The sequence below is a fragment of the Tamandua tetradactyla genome, chromosome 3 (assembly GCF_023851605.1).
Source record: "Tamandua tetradactyla isolate mTamTet1 chromosome 3, mTamTet1.pri, whole genome shotgun sequence".
Lineage (NCBI taxonomy): Eukaryota > Metazoa > Chordata > Mammalia > Pilosa > Myrmecophagidae > Tamandua > Tamandua tetradactyla.
In genome coordinates, this window is record NC_135329.1 from 126,831,613 (window position 1) to 126,854,040 (window position 22,428).

The 22,428-nt window shown below is 36.1% G+C and overlaps 1 protein-coding gene across 7 annotated transcripts in view; it reads left to right on the forward strand.

Moving 5' to 3' along the window:
- GPD2 (glycerol-3-phosphate dehydrogenase 2) overlaps positions 1-22,428 on the forward strand; it is a 152,397-nt gene that overhangs the window by 66,553 nt on the left and 63,416 nt on the right. For 6 of the 7 annotated variants that reach the window (XM_077153874.1, XM_077153870.1, XM_077153869.1 and 3 more), the window contains exons 4-6: positions 15,444-15,568; positions 16,846-16,943; positions 17,978-18,141. In XM_077153874.1, coding sequence (XP_077009989.1) covers positions 15,444-15,568; positions 16,846-16,943; positions 17,978-18,141 — 387 coding nt within the window. Of the gene's footprint in view, positions 1-8,221; positions 8,458-15,443; positions 15,569-16,845; positions 16,944-17,977; positions 18,142-22,428 lie in introns of those variants that run through there. The other variant, XM_077153876.1, reaches the window with a different exon arrangement.

A 22,428-nucleotide genomic window follows, 5' to 3' on the forward strand; every position in this document is an offset into this window, starting at 1 on the left:
TGATTTCAGTTCCACAAATATTTACAGAGTACTTGCTGTTTGCATGGTAATATGCAAGGCACTGCATGAGAATACAAGGATGATTGATAGAGTTGATGCCTCAGGGTGCTCAGAGCTCTATAATGCTTGCAAGACCAAATTACATTACAGAGAATGATTTGTGCCCTAAGAAAAGTTCAGAGGCATTGTGGAGCTGTGAAGGTGAGGTTAGTCACATCAGGAGTCAGAATGCTGCTATTGCTGCTGTTGCTTGGGTAGAACTTTTAACAGGCAATCGTTGCTTATTGAGTGTGTTCCAATCTGAGGGAACATGCAGAGGGAAAAAGGCATGAGGTCAGGTATGTGAGAGACAGCGCATATTTCCATTTGGAGCATTGAGTTTATTTATGGGAGAATATGAGAAGAGTGGAAAGGCAGAACTTTATTGAATAGTCCACTTTTCTGTACTGAAGTCCATTAGGTTTAGTGATGGATATTGAAGAAGCATTGGGCATGGCATAAACTTCCAAGAGATCCGGAGACCAGTAAAATAGGAAGGAGGTAATTTAATGGTATAATAAAATATAAAGAGAGATAGCTTGTCCAAGGGTTTTTCCTTTATCTTTTCTTCTCCTCCCCTTCCCCCTGCCCCTCTTCCTCCTCCTGCTTTTTTTTTTTTTCAAAGGTAGGAATGACTTGAATATTTCTCTAGACTCAGAAAAAAGCCAGTGCAGTGTGAGAACCTTAATATGCAAGCAATAGAAGGCAAACATATGGGGCAAGGTCATGTGAAAATACAAGGAACAGCATATCAAAGGCATATCTTAGCTTTGGCAGGAAGGAAATAGACTTTTTTTTTCAGAAACAGAAATACAAGAATTCTAAAGTCTAAAAGAAGGGAGCTTGGGTGAGATGCTCAACTAATGGGTGTGAGTCAGGGATTTGAAAGAGAAAACGATTTACAACTGCCTAATGGAGAATGTGATAGGAAATAGTGGTTGCTTTGCTGAGGTTAGAAAATATAGCTTGTTATACATGCAGGAACAGGTTTTTTTTTTCTTTTTTTTTCTTCTGTCTCCAGGATTGTTGAGTGGGGACAGCAAAAATAGTAGGGTTGAGTGCAGAATTGAGAATTCACTGGGGTTCAGTGATAGAAAGAGAAAGAAAAGATTCTGTGAAAGCAGAGGAAATTTAAATGGAGACCTAGAGCTAGTGTGGGAAGTTAAGGGAAGCTGGAAAGATAGGGTTGCCCTGAAGGGGATGCGAATATGACAGTAATGATGATACCAGCTACCACTTGTTAACCTCTTGTTATGTGCCCAACACTACAGTAAGTACCTAAGATACATTAACTCTTTTCATACTTAGAACGCTTCTGTATTCCTATCCTTATTTACATTTGATGAAACTGAGGTTCAAAGAGATTGAATGACTTTCCCAAGTTACATACCTAAGGTTCTAGTTTGCTAGCTGCTGGAATGCAACACACCCGAGACGGATTGGCTTTTAATAAAAGGGGGTTTATTTTGTTACTTCTTCAGAGGAAAGGCAGCTAACTTTCCACTGAGGTTCTTTCTTACATGGAAGGCACAGGATGGTCTCTGCCGGTCTTCTCTCCAGGCCCCTGGGTTCCAACAACCTTCCCCGGGGTGACTTCTTTCTGCATCTCCAAAGGCCTGGGCTGAGCTGCAAGTGCTGAGATGAGGAATGCTGAGCTGCGTAGGCTGTGCTACGTTGCGCTCTCTTGTTTAAGCACCAGCCAATTAAGTCAAACGTCACTCTTGCAGCAGACACGCCTCCTAGCCGACTGCAGATGTAATTAGCAACAAATGAGTTTCACGTATTGTTGGCTTATGTCCGCAGCAACAAGACTAGGTATGCTCACCTGGCCAAGTTGACAACTGAATCTAACTAACACACCTAATAAGTAGGAAGGTTAGGATTTAAAAGTCATTTTTTTTTCCTGCAGTGATAACCCTACACATATCATATCAGTTTTCTTGATTTGTTTTATTTGTGAAATGGAAGAGATAACTCAAAATAAATTTGTAGGACTAAAAAGATTTTATCATTTTATAAAGTCGTAAGTTAAATATTTTAACCCAATGCTTTCTTTTACTTAACTTAATTCAGTGGAAAGCCCTTGTTTAAAAATATTTGATATTTTATAGAAATTTGCTTAAATATCTATTTTACTTCTTTATATTATCATAAATATTTACATTAAAATTAAATGTTTATTATCTTTCCAATGTGTTTAATACTGAGTTGCATTAATTCTTGAAATTTCATGAAAATTACCTTCTGACAATACCAAGTGAAAAAATTAGCCAGTTTTTAGAAAACCTATAATGCATGCACAGGGTCAAAAATTTAAGCTGCAAAAAAAGGGTAAATAATAAGGAAACTAAGTTTTTTTCTTTATTCTCTACCTTCCATATCTGCCCCCCTGTGGCAACCACTATTTAGTGCCTCTTATTCCTTTTCTCCCTTTAAAAAGTCTCACTTAAGTTCACTTTGTGTACTTAATATCTTTATTTAAACATAGATAAGATCATACTGTTTACTCTTTTGCAGTATGTTTTATAGCTAATTAAATAACAGCATATTTAATCAATCTTTACATGTGTATTGTTTCAGTGTTTTTAATGACCGAAGAACTCATTTTAAGAATGTTTTCATTAATGATTCTTTAGGTTGTTTCCAGTTCTTTTTTTTTCTTTATTAGAGAAGTTGTGGATTTACAGAACAATCATACGTAGGATGTAGGAGTTTCATATACCACCCTGTTATTAACACCATGCATTGGTTTGGAGTTTCTAGTTTTTATGCTACTAAAAATAATACTGTTTTTTAGTCAAGGAGTGAAGTACTGAGTCAGCTCTGAGAATACAGAGACTAATAAGATGTGGCTTGCCCTCAAGGGGCTTGTAGTACATTGATATTTGTCGATCAAATAGCATTTTTCTTTGGGCAGTGAGGAATGTTCAGTAGTGATCAGGGTTTACCTAGTGCAGTTGTAGATAATTGTGTGTGCTGCTGCTGATTATTAGGGGAAGGAAAAGTTTCTGAAACTTGAATGTTGACCAAGTTTTAACTTTTTATAATTAGTAATAGTTAAGAAAATGTACTTTGAATATCTTTTAGCATTGCTGTCTTTTATAATGAATGAATATATTATTTTATATACATTTAGATTTACAGAAGTGATGGATACAGCTTAGTTTGTATTTCTTTTATTATGCCTGCAATACTGTGGGGTTAGGATTTATAATTAAAATGCACAAAGAATTACTGAAGGTAATCTGTATTTATCCTTTTACTACAATTTCTGATCATATCAGTAGTCCCCTGAAGTGTGAAATAATCATGGGCATTTGGTTAATGAATTGTGCACTGCTGCTGTTCATTCATGGAATTTGCTCTTTTATTATATTTGATGCTTCACTTAACAACAAATTTTGCTTTCTCTGTGTTTGATATGTTTTTACTGAATTATTCCTGATTGTATCCATTAATCTTTAGTCACATTTGACAAAAATAAATTACTGTGATCTTTTAAAGTTACCAGTAATAATTAGATTTTTCAGGACATCAAAGTTTTGGGGGAGCCACTAGATGTTAAAGGGCTTGTATAAAAATATCTGCACAAGCTTTTTGACAAAATACAATGCCCAAATGCAATTTTGATAATGAATAAACAAAAGACCTCCAGAGGGAAGAGAAAAAGTCATGAAATCTTCCTAAGGAACAATTATTTTCAGTCTTACCACTTGTATTTTCTCCAAAATCAATTTTTGTTTGACAATATTATTTTATAAATAGAAGATGCACCTTTCTCCTCACGTCCTCCTCAGGTCTTTAGGATCCGTAGAAATTGCTTCACATTTGACCACCTCCTTGTCCAGTTCGTGGGCAGTGGCACAGCCCTCAAGCACAGTTTTAGATACTTGCTCCTAGAGGGACCTCGAACAAGAAGAATCTGATAAATTTACTTCCTCCTCCAGAGCTCTCCAAGCAGTACTCTTCAGTTCTTTATGTTCTTTTTTGTGACTTCACCTGCATCTATCAGGGATCATCTCATACATTTTTGCTTTAAAAACTTAATGTATAGTTAACCTTTAAGACTCCATTCCAAAAGAAATCATTCCAAGACTACCTCTTGCTAGACGAAAATGCTAGCTATAGTTTTCTTTTTCCCTAACCATGACACATATATATATGTAAAGTATGCTATATTCTTGTAGTTTATAAATGTTATCTGGATGGCAATTCTGATTTCTCGTTACAATTCCTTCAAGTCTAAGGCAGTATAGGATAGTGATTAAGAGTACAAGTTATGGAATTAGAGTGAATTGTGATCAAATGGCCTCATCACTTACTAGCTCCATGACCATTGACAAATGTCTTAACTTTACAGAGAACCTCAGTTTTCTCATACATAAATGGAGATTAATAACGACACTCTTCTCCATAAGTAAAGGTCTAGGAAAGGGAGAAGGTTTGTGTTTGCAGAAGAAATGCAGAAGGGGAGATCTTGCTCATAGCACATCTGGGAATCTACTCCACACGACGACACCTCCCATATGAGGATAGGAGGAAAAGATCTCATTTTAGGACAGAGGAACTGTAGTCCATGAAAGTTTGCTATTGGTTGAAATTTTATGTAATTTCAGCTAAAATAGTGGTTTTCGTTGGTGGTGGTGGTGGTAGGGGAGAGGACTTAAGAAAATGTGCCAAAATTTATCTGGAACAAAAAAACCTTTGAGAATTACTAGATTGCTTTTGAAAAAACGATAATGATAAGGGAACTGGAGCTCAGTAAGATATTAAAGTTTATTGTAAAGTTACTATAATAAAATAGTTTGGTAAAGGAATAGAAAGATCAGTGGAACAAAAATAAGAATCTAGAAATAGATATAAATACATAAAATTTAGAATATGGCAAAGGTAGCATTTGAGATCTGTCGATATTGGTTTACTAACAAATAAGTTTGGAGTAGCCATCCCCCCAAATTATATGTGTGTGTGTGTGTATATATATATATATATATATATATATATATATATTTATGTATATATATACTTCTTATTCCGTTTTTATCAAGGATTTAAAATACCATACAACTACTAGAAAAAAGCTTAGTGAATTGAGAAAAGATGGGGTAGGAAAAGTGCTTCAAAGTTTGGCACCAAATCAGTTTAGTTGAATACCATAAATACATGGAATCTTGAATAGGGGGTGTTGGTTTGTCCAGGTTAGGGACACTGATGCCCTGATATATACCAGAGTAGTTTGGGCAGTGAATACAGAAGTATATGTAAGGTCCCCTTGGGGCACTGGGGAGAAAGGAGGAAATATTCAGCTTCCTCATTTGGAGTATTTCTGACATTCTCACAGGCAGTGGAGACAACCAAATCGATAGGCTGAACCCTTGATCCTGGGGGTTGCCCCTGTGAAACTTATCCCAGCAAAGGATAGGCTAAGCCTACTTAAAATTAGGCCTAAAGGTCGCCCCCAGAGAACTTCTTTTGTTGCTCAGATGTGGCCTCTCTCGCTAAGCTGATGAGGCAGGTGAACTCACTGTCTTTCCTCCTATGTGGGACATGACTCCCAAGAGTGTAAATTTCCCTGGCAGTGAGGGATGGAAATCCCGGTTGAGTCAGAACCCAATATCAAGGGATTGAGAAGACCTTCTTGACCAAAAGGGGGAAGAGAGAAATGAGAAAAAATAAAGTGTCAGTGGCTGAGAGATTTCAGAGTCGAGAGGTTATCCTGGAGGTTCTTCTTGCATATGATATAGATGTCCCTTTTTAGTTTATGGTGCATTTGAGTGGATGGAGAGAAGTACCTGAAACTGTAGAGCTGTGTTCCAGTAGCTTTGTTTCTTGAGGATCATTGTATAATGATATAGCTTTTACAGTATGGCTGTAGGATTGTAAAAACCTTGTGTCTGATGCTCCTTTTATCTAGGGTATGGACAGATGAATAAAAAACATGGATAAAATATGAGATAATAGCGGGACAAAGGTTAAAATAAATTGGGTGGATGGGGTATGGTATATGTGAGTTTTTTCTTTTCTCTTTTTTATTTATTTTTGTGGAGTGAAGCAGATGTTCTAAAAGTGATCATGGTGATGAATACACAACTATATGATGATATTGTGGGCCATTGATTGTACACCATGTATGGAATGTTTGTATGTTAAGATTTATGAACAGAAATATTTTTTTAAAAGTTTGGCACCAAAAAAAAAATACATAAAGAAAAGTCTGCTAAATTTGACTCAAAAAATTAAGATTTACCAATGTAAAAATATAATAAAGTAAAAACATATCTGAAATTGATATATTTCAGTTTTCATGAATTCCTTTAAGGAAAGAAAAATTTTCAATTCGATTAAACAAATAAGTACTCAATATAAAAAGATTATAAATAACAGTAACCAGAAAAAAGAAATATAGGTAGCTAATAGAGGAAAAGTTGCTCGATCTCATAAATGATGTGTGAAATGTAAGTCAAATCAATAGTAAGATGAAAAAAATAAACCCTAGTGTAGGTAAGGATGTAAGGAAATATTGGGTCTTGTAAACTATTGGTGAGAATGCAAATTGTTGAAATCTTTTTGAAGGGCAATTTGAGAATATTATGACATACTATGTATGCAACAATTCAACCTATAGGATTTTTCTTAGACGTGCATAATTATATGCATGTATAAGATATTCTTAGTGGATTGTTGCAGTTTTTTAAATTATTAGATATTTTAAAAATATATAGAAAATACCTAAAATAATGCAACAAATTTAAGTACTCACATCAATTTAACAAATGTCAAAATATTTGCTTCATATCTTTATTTCTCCATAATCCCATCCCTTCTTCTCCCTGGAGGCAACAATCTTGGCAGTAAACTTCCTACCCAAGCTTTTGTACTTTCACTGTGAAGGTACTTTTACTCAGAAAATATCGTGTTGCTTTGCTGTCGAAATTTTATTTGCATATCCTGTGTCATTATTCACCTTGTTTTTTTTTTTAACCCAATTATGTATTCAGTGTATGTTCATGTTGAATATAGCTTGATTTCATCTTTACATTGAATAGTATTCCACTATATTTATGTAATAAAATGTGTCCATTCTGCTATTGATAAATATTTAGTGCCAGTTTTCCTCTTTTAAATGATGTACCATGAACACACTTGTGCTTATATCCTGTGCATATTTGGAAGTATTTCTTTAAGATATATATGCCTGGAAGTAGAATTGTTTAGTATGTGTACATTTAATAATACGAGATATTGTTAGATTATTCTACAAAGTGATGATACTAATTTATATTATCCATACCAGACTATGAGAATGTCCTTTGCTCAGTGTCCTTACCAGTGTTTAGTTTTACCAGCTGTTTTTACTTTTGCCAATTTAATGGGCTTGAAATAATAAATTTTAATGTGCACTTCTCTTATTTTTAGTAAAGCTGAGTATGGATTCAAATTGTTATGCTCACTCAGATTCCCCACTTTCCAGTATCCATTTGTTTAGGTCTGTCTATGGTAAACAGCATATAGCCGGATTCCATTTTTTATTAACTTAAAAGACTTTATTTTTAATAGGTGAGTTTAATCTATTAGCATTTACTTTAATTCCATGTGCATTTATTTTGTATTTTTCACCTTCCTGATTTTCACTTTGCTTTTTTCCCTCCTTTCCATCTTTAAAATTGAATCAATTTTGTATCACTCTCAGTTTCTGTGCCCTCAGCTCTATAGATATAGTTGCTACCGTCCGTAAGCCCCATGGGGAACTTTGTCCAGAATCAAATCTTTACTCTTGCCCTATATTGAAATACGGGACCCTGCAGCCACCTGCTTATCCAGTCGGTGCCTTGGCTCAGTTGCTGGTCTCCAGGCTGGCTCTACCTCCTGCCTTCAGGCATATCGCTGCATATAGTCCACGCTCCCGGGTTCTGGCCGGAAGTGCTTCGATCTCATTTCACAGGAGCTGGAGCAGTTGTTGAGTCCCCAAGCGTTCAAGCAGCTGGTCTGGCTTCTTTACTTTCTCCTCTTAAAGGATAGTTGTATTCCTGTCACCCTTTGGAAACTGAAATCTTAGTTGTCTCTCCTTGTCTCTAGGTCCATAGCCCTGCAACGACTGAGGTTTTTGATCTTAACTCTGCTCTGAGTTTCAGTTACGTTTCCGGTCCTTGCAGTATGTTTATTTTGTTTCGAGTCAACCATGTCCGTTAAAAAAATACACAGATGATTTTCCCTGTGTGTGGAGAAGAGAAAGAGTTCAAAGCTGAACTTACAATGCCATATTGATTTCAGAAGCTTATTTAAAACTATAGTAGCAAAAAATTGATGTCTGCTTAAATAAATTGGGTACATTCAGCTCTTGATAAGTGGTAGATTTGCAGGTGTTCCCACAGAAAATGCCCGAGTTGTCTTGAAAATTGGAAAAACAAGTTGTAATGAGTGAGTTTTTAAAATAATTTTGTGTTTCAAATAAAAAGTTAGCCAGGTTGTGTGCTTTCATAATATAGGAAGTTTCTGTATACATGGGATACATGGGATAATTTTCAGTGGTTAACATTGTATGTTTGAAGCCAGTGGTATGGTATTTTCTCTTTTCATCCTTTTATATCATTTGAAGATTTCTTTTCTTTTGAACATTGACTGTGTTTATAATGAAAATAGCAAAGAGTGAAAGCACTTCCTTTAATCCCCCAAATAGTGCCATATTAATACAATTAAGGTCATAGCTTAATTCATTTTTATGCCTTCATAATCATGTGATATTTAAGGAACACAAACTATGTTCATGGAATGCTCTCATATAACATAGCTCTATTAGTTGTTTTTCTGTTTCCTAATATAAAAATAGATATTAAATAGCCAATCTAATGTTATAAAATTCTATAAAACTCTAACATTCACTGTTAGGAAATACCAGGCTAAAGCATAGGATTCTGATCCTAAGGATTACCAATCCAGGATTATTTGGCAACTTTACAGAAGTGTTATTTTTAGAGAAATTGATCCTTCATATTAAATGTTCAGCCTTTGGGTTGGTCACTTTTCTTAGCATTGGCAATGGCTTTCTGAAACCCAAAGGTAAGTGCCCAAAGCTTTTCTAAAGAAAGTTAAACCCACCTTGCCTTAAATGACACCACTCTTCCTTCATGGAACATTTGGCTTTTTTTTTTTTTTTTTTTCACATGTGCAGACTCTGGGAAATGAACCTGGGTCTCCAGCATGGCAGGTGAGAATTCTGCCACTTAACCACCATTGCACCACCTGAAGCATTTGGCTTTAATACCCATACTTATGGTGCTAATATACAGTGTCTTAAGTTTTCTGATTAGTGCAGTATTCTTTACCTTGGTGCCTCTGACATTTATTTTGTAAAGATACTCTCTCATTTCTATTTTAAAATATCTAAATAATCCCATTTCTGAAAATTTATTCTAATGAAGTAGTTAAGCATGCAGTGTTTAAATGAAACTATTATCTTGTGGTACTATCTGTAATGGTGAAAATAGGAAATAACCCAAATGTTCAACAATAGGGGATTGAATAAATTAATTGTTGTAAATATTCAATGTAACACTATCCAGGCATTAAAATTGAAATTATAGAAAATATTTATTGACATGGAGAGGTGTTTGCAATAAAAAGTGTTAAATGAAAAAAGAATTAAATTGAAAATATAGTTACAAAGGTGTTATTTTTGTAAAAATGTACATATGTGATTATATACATGCATAGAAAATGTGAACATTTAGACACCCAAATGTCAACTCTGGTTATCTCTGAGTGGTGTGATTACAGGAGAGTTTTATTTTGTTCTCTTTGCTTCTCTGCATTTATTATATCGAGCATGTTTTCATGCATAACAAGATAATCAGTAAAAGGTATTAAAATGTACTTCTGTTCTGTTTCATGTTGTGAAAGTTAAATGTCGCACCAGTTCTCCTCTTAGATTGTAATTATCCCTTTGTATTCATCCAACTTTCTTGATCCACGAATTGATTTAGTTGGAAGTACATGGTAGGTAACTAGACATTCTCAGCACAAGGCTGTAAAGAGCTGCATTTTATTCACAATTTTCTTCAGATTTTAGAGATCAGTACCCTCTGTCCCCACCCAGAAGTTAGTTTTTAACTTCCAAAGAGATGGGATGAAGATGAGTGAAATATTTTCACTTGGCTTTATTCTCTTATTATATATATAGTAGAATATATATATATATATATGTATAGTTATTCAGTCTAACATTTTCAGAGTAATTTCACTGCACACATTAGCATTTTACCACTCTCATGAAATTCCCTAGGATACTTACTAATAGTAACTAACAATAAAAACAAAATATAAAACAACGATAATTCCACTCCCAGATGTTCTGGTCCATCTCAGCAGTGATAGAGCCTACTGCTTCCCATAAAAAGTAACTGCTAAAAGGGGGAAGGAAACCCACAAATGATTCCACATAAAATCTTGAGCTAGTTTAATGAATTATCTTAAATACACAGACACCTGGCATTTGCTTTCCAGCATGTGGGGAAGTCCTTTTTTCTTCTCTGAAGGAAGATCTTCCCTCAGCCTCTTCATATCCAGAGCTAGAAGTTACTGCTTGAATCCTGGATACATGACTTTCAATGTATGCAGGACATTTATTGTCCTTCAGACTTAATTATTTTACCTAAGAACACAAACATTAGCATTGAATGTCACTTAAAAATGCTATTCACTCTGAGAAGATAAAACTTCACTCTGTTGTCACTTTTTTGCTTAGACTAAGCTTGAAAATATCAGAAATAAAGCCTCTAATATCAAGATGAATATATATATTCAAAAAATAGATATTTTGGCATGGTTAGGCTCCGGGAATCGAACCCGGGTCTCCGACATGGCAGGCGAGGATGCTGCCACTGAGCTAGCGTTGCCTCCCATTGCCCACTTACAGAATGAATATTTTTTTAAGGGAGAAGAAAAGTTTGGGTTTTGAAAAGTAAAGCAGAAACATTGGCTAAAAGACTGAATAAGAACTTTTTTTTATTAAAGAAGTGGTGGCTTTGCAGAATAATCATGCATAAAATACAGGATTCCTATACACCACCCCACCATCAATACTTGCGTTGATGTGGAAAGTTTGTTACAGTTGATAACACTTTTTTTTTTTGTAATTCTGCTACTTTTAATTTACAATTGATGAAAAGTTATTAAAGTAGTACTATGACTGTTGCCTATAATTTACATAGGGGTATTTTCCCCCAAATTCCCAACAGATTGTTATTTTTTTTTCTTGCATGTCTTTATTTTATTGTTTATCTGCCATAAACTGGATATAGGGTGTGTCCATTACAAGGTTTTTACAATCACATGGTCACACGAGAAAAACTATATAGTTGTATAATCATTATCAAAGATCAAAGCTACTGGATTATGGTTCACCAATTACAGCTATTTCCTTCTGGACCAGACACTAAAAACAATCATTTAATGAGTCAATGGTCATAATCAGTCATAATCATTTGTTAAGTCCAATTTCTCAGTTATACTACTTCGCTCTCATTTGAGCTTTCTCTCAATCTCAGGGATGTCTGGACAGTGACCATTTTATGTCCTCATGCTGGAAATGGGTGCTGACCTTATGGGATAGGGAAGGAACCTGGTTGATGTTCTTGAGAGACTGGTACCTCTGGGTTTCAGGGCTTACCTGGCATAGAAAAATCTGGAGGCTTTAATTTCTGAAAACATAAACTTACTAAGTGGAACTTTTTAAAGAGTCTTAGACAGAGCCCAGGGTATTCTTTAGGGTTTTCAGGAATACTGCTAGTTGGGGCTTGGCATACTGTGGCAATTAGCAATATCTGGCTGAACCTTGTAAGAGTAACCTCCAGAATGACCTCTCAGCTCTGAAATCTCTCAGCCACTAAACTTTGTTTTGTTTCATTTCTCTTCCCCCTTTTGGTCAAGAAGGTATTGTCAGTCTATGAATAAGTTTTAAAAATTTTTATTGTCTTGGTTACAGAGAGTTAATCAGTTAGAGATATAATTGTATCAGTTATAATTTCTTGCAATGTCTTAATTTTCAATTCCTTTCCTCCTCCTTCCTTACTCTCATCTAACATAAATGATGTTCAGAGCCATTTAGCATATAATAAAAAACTTTCAAATTTTAAATTCTTAATTTTTATATTTAAAATTTTAAATGTTCTAAAACATTTAAAATTTTCTCTTTTTAGAGTACTTTTTTGTGGTTTAGAAAATTTTGTTAATACTTTTAGTTTACATTGTGCTTTTTATCAATCTAACTGTGGCTTTGGAAACTGAATTTTTATTTTTTTGCTTTGGAAGGAGCTGTATTTCTCTATTTCCAGAAATTCTGGTGAATAACATGGGAAGTAATGGGACCAGAAAAACAGCCTGGCTTGACAGAGAGGCCATTTTGACTTTTGTTGGTATTCACTAGGGTTTCTCACATGAGTACATGTGAACAACTTTTAAAATGCCCAGTACTTGCAAAAGCAGTTTTGAGGCTTTAAAGTGTTAGCTCTCACTTAAATGTCCTAGAATATCCTCCTGAGATGGCTTGATAATTCTTTTACTAGTTCCCTGCCTCACGCTATTTTGGAAAGCAAAATCCATCCTGACAGCTCAATCCTTAAAATCCTCTCTTTGAATGACTCTTCAAAACCAATCTTCTGCCCTTGTGAGTCCAGAGGACAGGGTCCACATGCCCCTTTGTGATCTGCCGTGCCCGTTTCTCCCATTGGATCTCTTTCACATCACATCACAGCCCCCTGAGAGTTAAGCATTCCCTGAGTAAGCAGGGCATTTCAAGCATTTAATCTTTCTCTTGCTTAAGCTGGTCTTTGCCAATGACAACCCTTCTCTCCCCTTCTACTCACCTTGAACACATACTCATCTTTCAACAGATTTCACCGAAGACCCCAACCCCAGGCAGAATTAAAAACTCCCCCCGGCTCCAGTTATTGTTCACACAGGGTGCAGTGTCATGTTGCATTCCGTGGTCACAGAAGCTCTGATTTAATTATTTTTTGCCACACAGCAATTTAGTGGCTTAAAACAACGTTGACTGTTATGCAGCTTTGGTGGGTCGGGAATCTGGATGTGGTTTAGCAGGGTCCTCTGATGCCGAGTATCTCCCAAGGCTGCAGTCATCTCGAGGGGCAAGGACTTTCCCGGCTCACTCCTGTGGTTGTTGGCAGGACTTACTTCCATACGGGGTGTGGAACTGAGGCCGTGGTTCCTCATGAGTGGTTGGCCAAAGGCCTCGCTTGGTTCCTTGTCTCTCAGCACTGCAGCTTGCTCCTTCAGAATAAGCCAGTGAGGGGAAGAGAGAGGGTGCCAGCCAGGGAGAGAGCACTGGCAAGGTGGAAGTCACAGTGCTTTGTAACTTACTCATGGAAGGGCCTGAATTCCCAGGAAGTGGGAATCACTGGGGGCTGTCCTAAAAGTTCACTCACCACAGCCTCCAGAGGCTGGGGGTGCCTTTGGTCAGACCACCGTGAGGAAAGCACTGGCCACATGGGAGCTGTTTGTCCTCGCTGTCCTATTTTCCTGCCTCAGTGGTGAGAGCATCTTGGTGCTATAACTGTGATTCCGAGGTTTAAAAGTGAGTTGTAAACTGACCCTGAAATGCCATTTGAAAATCAACTCCCTCTTCTGATCTTAAGTTGAAGAAAAAATAGTCTATTTCAGTTCTGGAGGAAGAACTGTTGGTGTTAGACTTACCAAGAAAAGGTGATATTAGCCCTCCAAGACAGTGCTTTCTGAAGACATTTACAAATGTAATTTTGACTATATGCGATCTTGGGTTCATGTTCTAAGTTTACCTTCTAACTCTAAGATGAAAGTTTTGTATTTTCAAAACTCTGTTGCACCTTTATTTGCCTTTCTTTGGGCTGGGGAGGGGTACCTGAAAGCCTGAGCCATTTCTAATTCATTTCTAACACCACTACTTTGCCTAGCACTCAGGCTCACAGTTAATATTCTTTTCAAAAACATGTCCTATCTTGATATATTTTTCTGTGCTTTTAATACATCCATATTAAATGTACTATGCATCACTGTGGTTTTAATAGTTGAGGATTTTACAGATCTTTCTTTGGCACACATGCATACAGAGAATGGCGCTGGTCTATAATAACATAACTTTTGTGTTATTTTGAGAGTTTGCCAAGGCATTAGCAGTTTCTGCCATTGAATCAAAGTTCTCTACTTTTCTTTCTACAGTTTCCAAATATTTTGTCCTTTTGAGTCAAGAGAATTGCTCTGATTTTATGATGACATTTGGGTACGATATTTAAAGTGTTAAAAGTTATAAAAACGAACCTTTGGTATTAAATGTAATAAATGGCTCTGAATCGAATACATGCACAGGTTCTCTTATATGAGCTTTGTGAGTCCAAACTGCTCCAGTTACATATTTTCGTTGTAATTGGATTCTGTGACATTCTTTCTTCCCTCAAGATTGTGCCAGGCATTGCCTGGCCATGAAAATTCCTCGTGGTTTGGTTTGATATATACTTTGGGTCTACTGAGGTTTTGGCTTTATGTCTCAACAAGTGAATGGGACTTGTAGAACCACTAGTCCTGCCCAGTCATGAGAAGGCAGATTTGTCTCTGCAAGGAAAAAAAGGAATAGCTAATTTTGTCCCTACGAGATTTATTTCGACTCCCCATTAAGGGGCGGCTTCTAGAACTGACCTGTCTTTGCTTAGCCTCTCCTTTCCAAGAATAATTTTCCTTTACCATGGATACTCTGCATTCTATTCATTTGTCCTGGCTTGTATTTTTCTTTTTAATTCTAAAATATTATCTTGCTTGTATGTTTTGAATTAAACTGTGAATTCCTCAACATTAGAGGTTATTATTTTCTTCCTCTTTCTGTTTTGATATCTTCTGCCGCCCCTTTTTCCATATTATACCTTCTTCCACCCCAGACACCTTTCTAAGTAAGAGACAGCACGTAGAGGTAGGTTCTGGTCTGGATTTACTGAGGTTAAATTAGAGTAGATCAGAGATGAGGGGCTGGAATGTAAGTGGATTCTTTTGAGAGATGAATGCAAGTTCTAGAAAGCATCCTAACACTGAGTTAACTCTGCACAGGTGAAGATGGGTGCCAGGCTCAGCTTTGGCCCTCTCAAAGCACTCGAGTATTTACTGCCATGAAATTATACTCTGTAATATTTTCTAGTTGTGATTCATTCACAGTTTAATATGCTTCTAGTTCTGGTTTGACTTTTCCCCCAGGAAGAGACTAAAATCTCTTCATTATAATATAGACAGTGTACTGCACTTTGAATACAAATTTATCCATGTTCAGAGTAATTTTTCTTGTGATTTTCTCTACCCTGGAGAAGTGCCTTTAATGAATTACATACAAATTGTGTAATTTAAGAAGTTAATTTGGTTTTCTGGTTACACAGGACTAAAAACAGCCCTTGTAGAAAGAGATGATTTCTCATCAGGGACCAGCAGCAGGAGCACTAAATTGATCCATGGTGGAGTGAGATATCTTCAGAAGGCTATCTTGAAGTTGGATATTGAGCAGGTAATTGTGTATGCTGGTTGTTAAATAAAAATTGCGACTATGCTTTTTTTCTATCCAATTAAATCAGTTTTTTTTTTTAAATGGCTTTTCACATTTCTTCCTGTTGGAAATACCTATTTAGTGTATTCTGCCGTTAATGTCTTTTGGGAGAGGTGTGTCAGTTCTTTCGGGAGAGTCACATAGTATTATGTTTATGGGTAATCAGGGGCTTTTCTACAAAGGTATATTGAGGTAGCAGTTTTACAAAATCCCATTTGGATATTCTGCCTTTTAACGATTGTGATTGCATTTTTGCCAATGGCCACCAAATACTACTGCCCAAGAGATTTTAGGGGAAGCTGTGGGGGGTGGGTGGAGAGGGGTGTCAAGCTGATCCTCATAAATGTGACTGTAGTCATACGTGCATGTTGCCACTGACATATTCTTAAAGAAAAGATGATCTGAGTCATGCTATTCTTATGTCATATTTTATCGTGTCCAGTCTGCCACCATTTGAAAACTGCCGAGGCAGTGTGGAAAATGACATTTCCCTAAGGGGTAAAAAATATCAGCCGAACTCTCTATCTGCCTTTCATACGTGAACAACATAGCAGCACTGACTTGACACTGTCAGTTTTGAATCTGTTCCCTTTTCTGCCGTTTCTATTCGGCATCATAATGGATAAAAAGAAAAGAGCATAGGATTTAGAATCAGATGACTTATGATAGGCCTGGCTTATTTACTCAACTTCTATGCAGCTAAGTTTTCTTATGTGTAAAATTGATATTATAATAGTAGTATTGCCTCTTCTGGAGATAGCACGAGGACAAAAGGCGTTGGTGCGAATGCTTTTTTTTATCATCTATAAAGTACCATGCAGCTATTAAGAATCATTCTTGCTTGGTTTAGTGGAGGCAAGAAGGAAACTTTTAGCATGAATTTGAATAATATGTTATCTCTTACCTGGGGAAAATATTACCTAGAACTGAGGAATGGGACAATACAGAGACTGCAAGATAAATTGTTACAATAATCTTGTAACTCAAGTCAGGAAAATATCTTACACCTGGGAACTCTGACAGCATGTTTTTCTCCTATGCAAATACAGTTAGGTTTCTAAAAAATCTTTCAGGTTGACAGCATGATATATTATTAGAAATTTGATTAGGAGAGAACTATCCTCGCTCAGAGGTAGAGAGGTTTCTGTGTATCAATCAGTTGGCAGGGTGTCTATTTGCCATTTGAAAATATTATGATCTGTTACTGCCAAACTAATTTTCTCTGTTTTGCTTTTCAGTATAGGATGGTAAAAGAAGCCCTTCATGAGCGTGCCAACCTACTTGAAATTGCTCCCCATTTATCAGCTCCATTGCCTATAATGCTTCCCCTTTACAAGTAAGCATTTTGATATCACCTGTGTACTGTTTGCTTATCAGAGGTCAATAGAACAACATAGTTTTAATGGAAATAATCCCTCAGTGTGTATTTCTTAACATGGCTTTAATTTGTAATAATCTTTAATCCTTTGTGGTATTTAACGGTGTTTTTTTTTTTTTTTTTTCTGAATTACTCTCTACCAACCCACTTCTGAGGGCTGGATCTGAAGACAAAGGGTGTTGTATTCTACATTTATAATTAGCAACTTCTTATTCTGATTTCTGAGGGTATATGGATGAGCAGTTGCATTTAGTAATAGGGAGAATGAGAGGGTCATTTGCCAAGTGACAAATAGAGCCCCAAATTATACTACTACAGAATCTGATCCTGTCTTGTACCAACTTCAAACCCAAACCACTTCAAAGTATTTTAAGTTTCTGAGTTAACCTTAACTGAATTTGCTTTGCTTAGCTTATAAATTCTAAACAGCAACTTTCCTAATGTTGTTAGAGTTATCCATGAAGTTTCCTTAAATTGGAATATAGGTGATATGAAAAAGTAGATCATGAAACTCTGTTAGCTGAGTATTATGGGAGCCTGCACCTAGATTTTCTCATTTCTGTCCTCCTCTTATTGTAGATTGCTTACGAATTCTTAGACCAGTGATTCTCAAACCCGGATGCACCATAGAATCACCTAGGCCCCCACCCTAAGCTAATTAAATCAGTCTCTGGATGGGTGAGGCCCAAGCATCAGTATTTTGTTTTTTATTGTTCCCCAGAAGATTCTAATATGCTGCAGGGTTGTGAACCACTGCCTTAGAGATTATTTATTTACTTAAAGTCTCATTTACTGTATATATTTAAAGATTCATTTGCTTACATAATTTACCTGTGTTGGTGTCAGAAGCAGTTTTGCAGTGCTCCTGATTGTTTAATACACTTTAGGTATTCTTGACTTTTCTTAAATGAAAAGTATCTTTTAATTTATAGTGGCATTCTATAATGCAGCACTCTGTTTTTAAGAAACCTTTCCTCCTATTTATGTTGTAGGTGGTGGCACTTACCTTACTACTGGATAGGAATCAAGCTGTATGATCTGGTTGCTGGAAGTAATTGCCTGAAAAGCAGTTATGTCCTCAGCAAATCAAGAGCCCTTGAACATTTCCCAATGCTCCAGAAGGACAAACTGGTAGGAGCGATTGTCTACTATGATGGTATGTGATTTTTGTTTGTTTTCTTTTACCGGATTCTTTTCTCTCATTCATGAGCCTTACAGTATATTTTTAATGAGAGAGGTTTGCATCCTTACATTTAATGCTAGCTTACACAATACACAAATGTACATGCATGCACAGTCACCATTTTCGTTAGTACTGGCTGAAAGGCTTCCCATAATGTTTTACATTTAATATTGTTTGTTCAATCCTTTTTCTCTTTTTATTTCTACATTGAAACTCATGGTTGGTTTGGTCCATTCTCCATCATTATGAATTTGGACCCCACCCTCATATCATTCAATTTGTTAGGTGCTTTCCAGTGAATTCTTGACTTATGAATATATTATGATGTTGAAAGCAGCTGAGGACCTGTTAGGTTTTCTCGATGAAACCTCCATTTTCAAGGGGTTATAAACCGAGGGAATAATGCCCCCTGGGCTGAAATTGACATGTTTATACTTTGCACAAGACAGAATTCTTGAACATGTAATTTATGTGATGTTGGTAGATGAACATTGCATTTGCTAGAACAAAAACCCTTCAGTTTTTATTACTCATTTCATGTTTTTTAGCAGTGACATTACCTTAGTGTCCATTTACTGTATGAATGTCCATTTCTTTCTGTGTGTGTATGTTTTTGGAAGCTTTTGTTTGAAGGAACTGATGACTTAATATATCTCCAGATGAACCACAAACACAAAACAATAGAAAGCAAAACAGGCTAAGGCATTTGTGAGGTTTTATTAGCATTTTTAAAAAATTAGGGTGTGTAGTATTTAGGAAGTAGTCCAAGGACATTCGCTTTTATAGAAATAGCTAGAGACAGATCATTGTATGTGATCAAAAAGTCTTAGACATTTGTAGCACAAAAGACAGTTTGGCCTCTACAGTTCAGTGTGAGTTTCCCTCCATTGTATGATCTTCTGTATTTGGTGTTGACTATCTAAACTTTCAGCATGAAGAAATGATTTTTTTGTTTTCAAGAGGCTTTGCTATTTATACTTTATGTTAATGGATGTCTTCAAGGCCACTCACACGTTTTGTTCTTCTTCCTAGTATCACATTTCTTAATCAATTCAGCTGTCAGGCTTTCATATATGAACACAAAATGTGTATGTGTAGAAGGAGCAATGGGGACCAAACGTAAGGAAATGACCTAGCAGCAACAGTATAGAAAAATCTTAAGGGTCTTAGACAAACCTTAAAAGCTAGAAAATTCACAGTTTGCAATGCCTTCCAACATCTGAACACCTCAGGGGGCCCACTTAAGTTCTTTTTAGGTGTTCTCAATTGAGCCTTCATGTTAAAGGACAACTTTAACTGTGAATTTGCTTTCTCTGCTTCAGACCCTTAATGTTAATCCACTGTAGTTTATTGAGTGATTATATTAAAGGGGTTTTTGTTCCAGGCGGAGCATGAAGCCATTCTGCAAATTGCGTTCTACCATCTTGACACGGAAATGTTTGTGCCCTTTGCTTCTTATCAGTAATCGCTCCTGCACAAACCCATCTCAAATACTTATTCATTTTCTCTACCATGTGATGCATAGAGCACCATTTTAATGTATTTATTTAGTTCGTGCACATCTGACTCTCTTTAAGAGGAATATTAGTAGATGTAATATCTGAATTTGTGATGTCTTGTCTTATATTGGTTTACTATTGTTATGAATTATAGATTCTTAGTGATTCCACTTGGAGAAACTTAGGAAAGTCTATATTGCATAATGCAGAAGGCCCATTATCTTATTAGAATCAAGAGGAAGAGAAGTTTCCTTAATCTAATTTTGGCCTTTATGGCTTGGCACATGCTATAGAATTAGGATCTTAGCAAAGACTATTGCAAATTTTAAAAATTATTATTGAGAATAATTAAAAATTACTACTTGAAAATTGTAAATTCTTGAGTCTTAAATTGATGGGTAAAAAATAATTATATTCTAATCATTTGAAGTAAATAGTTTTTAAAAATATTTTCTGAAATAATATAGGCCCAACTATGTCACACCTGAAGTGATATAAAACGAGAATGTGAAGCAAAGCATAGTTCTGTGCTTTTGTAACTGTATTCAAAGATAGGGGCAACTCATGTTTTAAAAATGGTGTGATGAGCAAATTAAATATCAGTGTGAAAATAAGAAAGGTAGAGAGAAACATGTAAGTAGAATAATTAAATGCAGCAAATGCTTTGCCCAGTAAAAGAAAGGGAATGCCTTACCCCTTGGCTAGAAAAAAAAATCATCATACTGCTACCAAAGTGTTTCAGAGGGGAAAAACACCTTCCTGAACATTTACCATTGCAATCTCAAACCTACAAATTACAATTTATAAGATAAACTTTTCTTAAGAAGAAAAAGTACTCTTCTCAGATAACCATTGAGAGTATAATGGTAGTCATCCAAATGATTTCCAGATGCATTTGAACTGCTTGAAAAACTATTTTTAACCCCCCACCTTGGGAGAATCTTGATTATGATGAAAAAAAAACAGTAGCATAAGTAATCAAATGAACTCTTAAATATTGCAGGAAGTTTTGCTAACTAAAAACTATTACTAGTAATACATTACACAGTCACTTCGGCTTAGTAGTAATATATTACACAGTCCCTTAGCACTAGCTTAGAATGAAATATAATGGTGTGAAAGTAGAGTGGAACAAACTAGTACCAAAGTTTGCTACTCACTAAACTGCGCCAGGGACTGAAACAACCTTTATAGTCCTTTCAACATTGAGATGTGTAGCCTAAAGAATGTTCCCTCTGAAGTATAAAATATGTAAAAGTTAAAAAAAAAAATTCTTAATAATTCATAAGCGCTGTTCAATCTAAATAAATACTGATGGTCATTACATATGATTAAGGCAAAATGGATTCTCCCACAAATGTAAGGAGATTTACATTTAAATCTCTTTACACAGCTAATATTTAGTTCCATATACTTTTGGATGTGGTTATTATAGTGGTTATTTTGTGCATGACATATGTATGATTCATTGACATGTTTTATTGTTTACTGCTGAACCACAAGCTCAAACATATGGAAGAATAACTGCCATCTTTATTCAATATGGGCAGAGTAAATGTCAGATTTCTTAGTAAAATCCATATGAGATGAAAGTTGTCATAGGAAGTGACATACCAGGTTTTTCTTCAAGGTATGTATTTTTTGTATATCCTGTGAGGTAAAACATACAGTGAGCTCACTGGTTTTTCTGACTGAGACATGTCCTGGGCTCTTCCTCTCCAGCCTCTTGCCCTCTTCTAGCAGAGATCCACCATCTGTGCTCTTGGCCTTGACCGTTATGACTAAGGGTAGAGAGGAATGGCCATCCCAACCCTCCCAAATCAACAAGAAGTATTTAAAGCACTACAGGTTTGAATGACTTGACAGGCAACGAGGTTGTGTGAACCAGCTGCTGGGGAATACCAGTTTCCTCAGGACCTTATTTTGTCTCCCTCTATCCTCTTTATTTCAAGTTCCCAGAGTAGATCCCTAGTTGGACAACAATCATCCAATCCACTGCACAGGAAATGAGAGATAATCGAAAATTATTAATATTTAAGACCATTAACTATCTCCATTAAGCCTTCTGTATGATGACGCCGAAGAACAAAATGATAGCTTTAAATTCTTCCTTTCTGAAGAGTCATGGCATTGACAAAGCGATGTGTGTTATTTTATACCCAAAGCTACCCTTAAGTATTCCTTATGCACATATGAAAATAGCAACCTACAAGAAATCACATTGGCTTTCCTAATGTAAATAAAAGTTGGCTATAGCCATGTTTCAAAGAGGGAATTAAAGCCTAGGTTTCACTAGAATATTCATTTTTATTCCAACCTAAAACTCACAGCATACAAATAGATGAATTCAGCTCGTGAAAGAGCAAAGCCAATTTAATCTCTGCCTCCCCTGAGGTAAATGTAGTTCACAGTTCTGCCCCCACCCCAACCTCAGCTATAATCCCTGGCTCCTTGAGGTAAAAATGCACTGAAGTGAGGAAAATTCTGCAGCAGGATATAATGATCCAAAATGACAGGGACAATAATGACAATGAATTTCATGTCTCCCAGTCATGAGCTGGAGATGCTTGACTAGGCTGACTTACACAATTAAACTGTTACAGGTACAGCAGGAGATGCAGTTAGCTGTATGCTTTGGGGAATGATGCCTCTGGCAAAAGGCACCTTGTGGTATTTGAACTCCTTTGTTAGGAACAAACTATTACTCCTCTAGGCATGTGCCCACATTGTGCACTTTAATAAAGAAGGCCCGGGTTAAAGA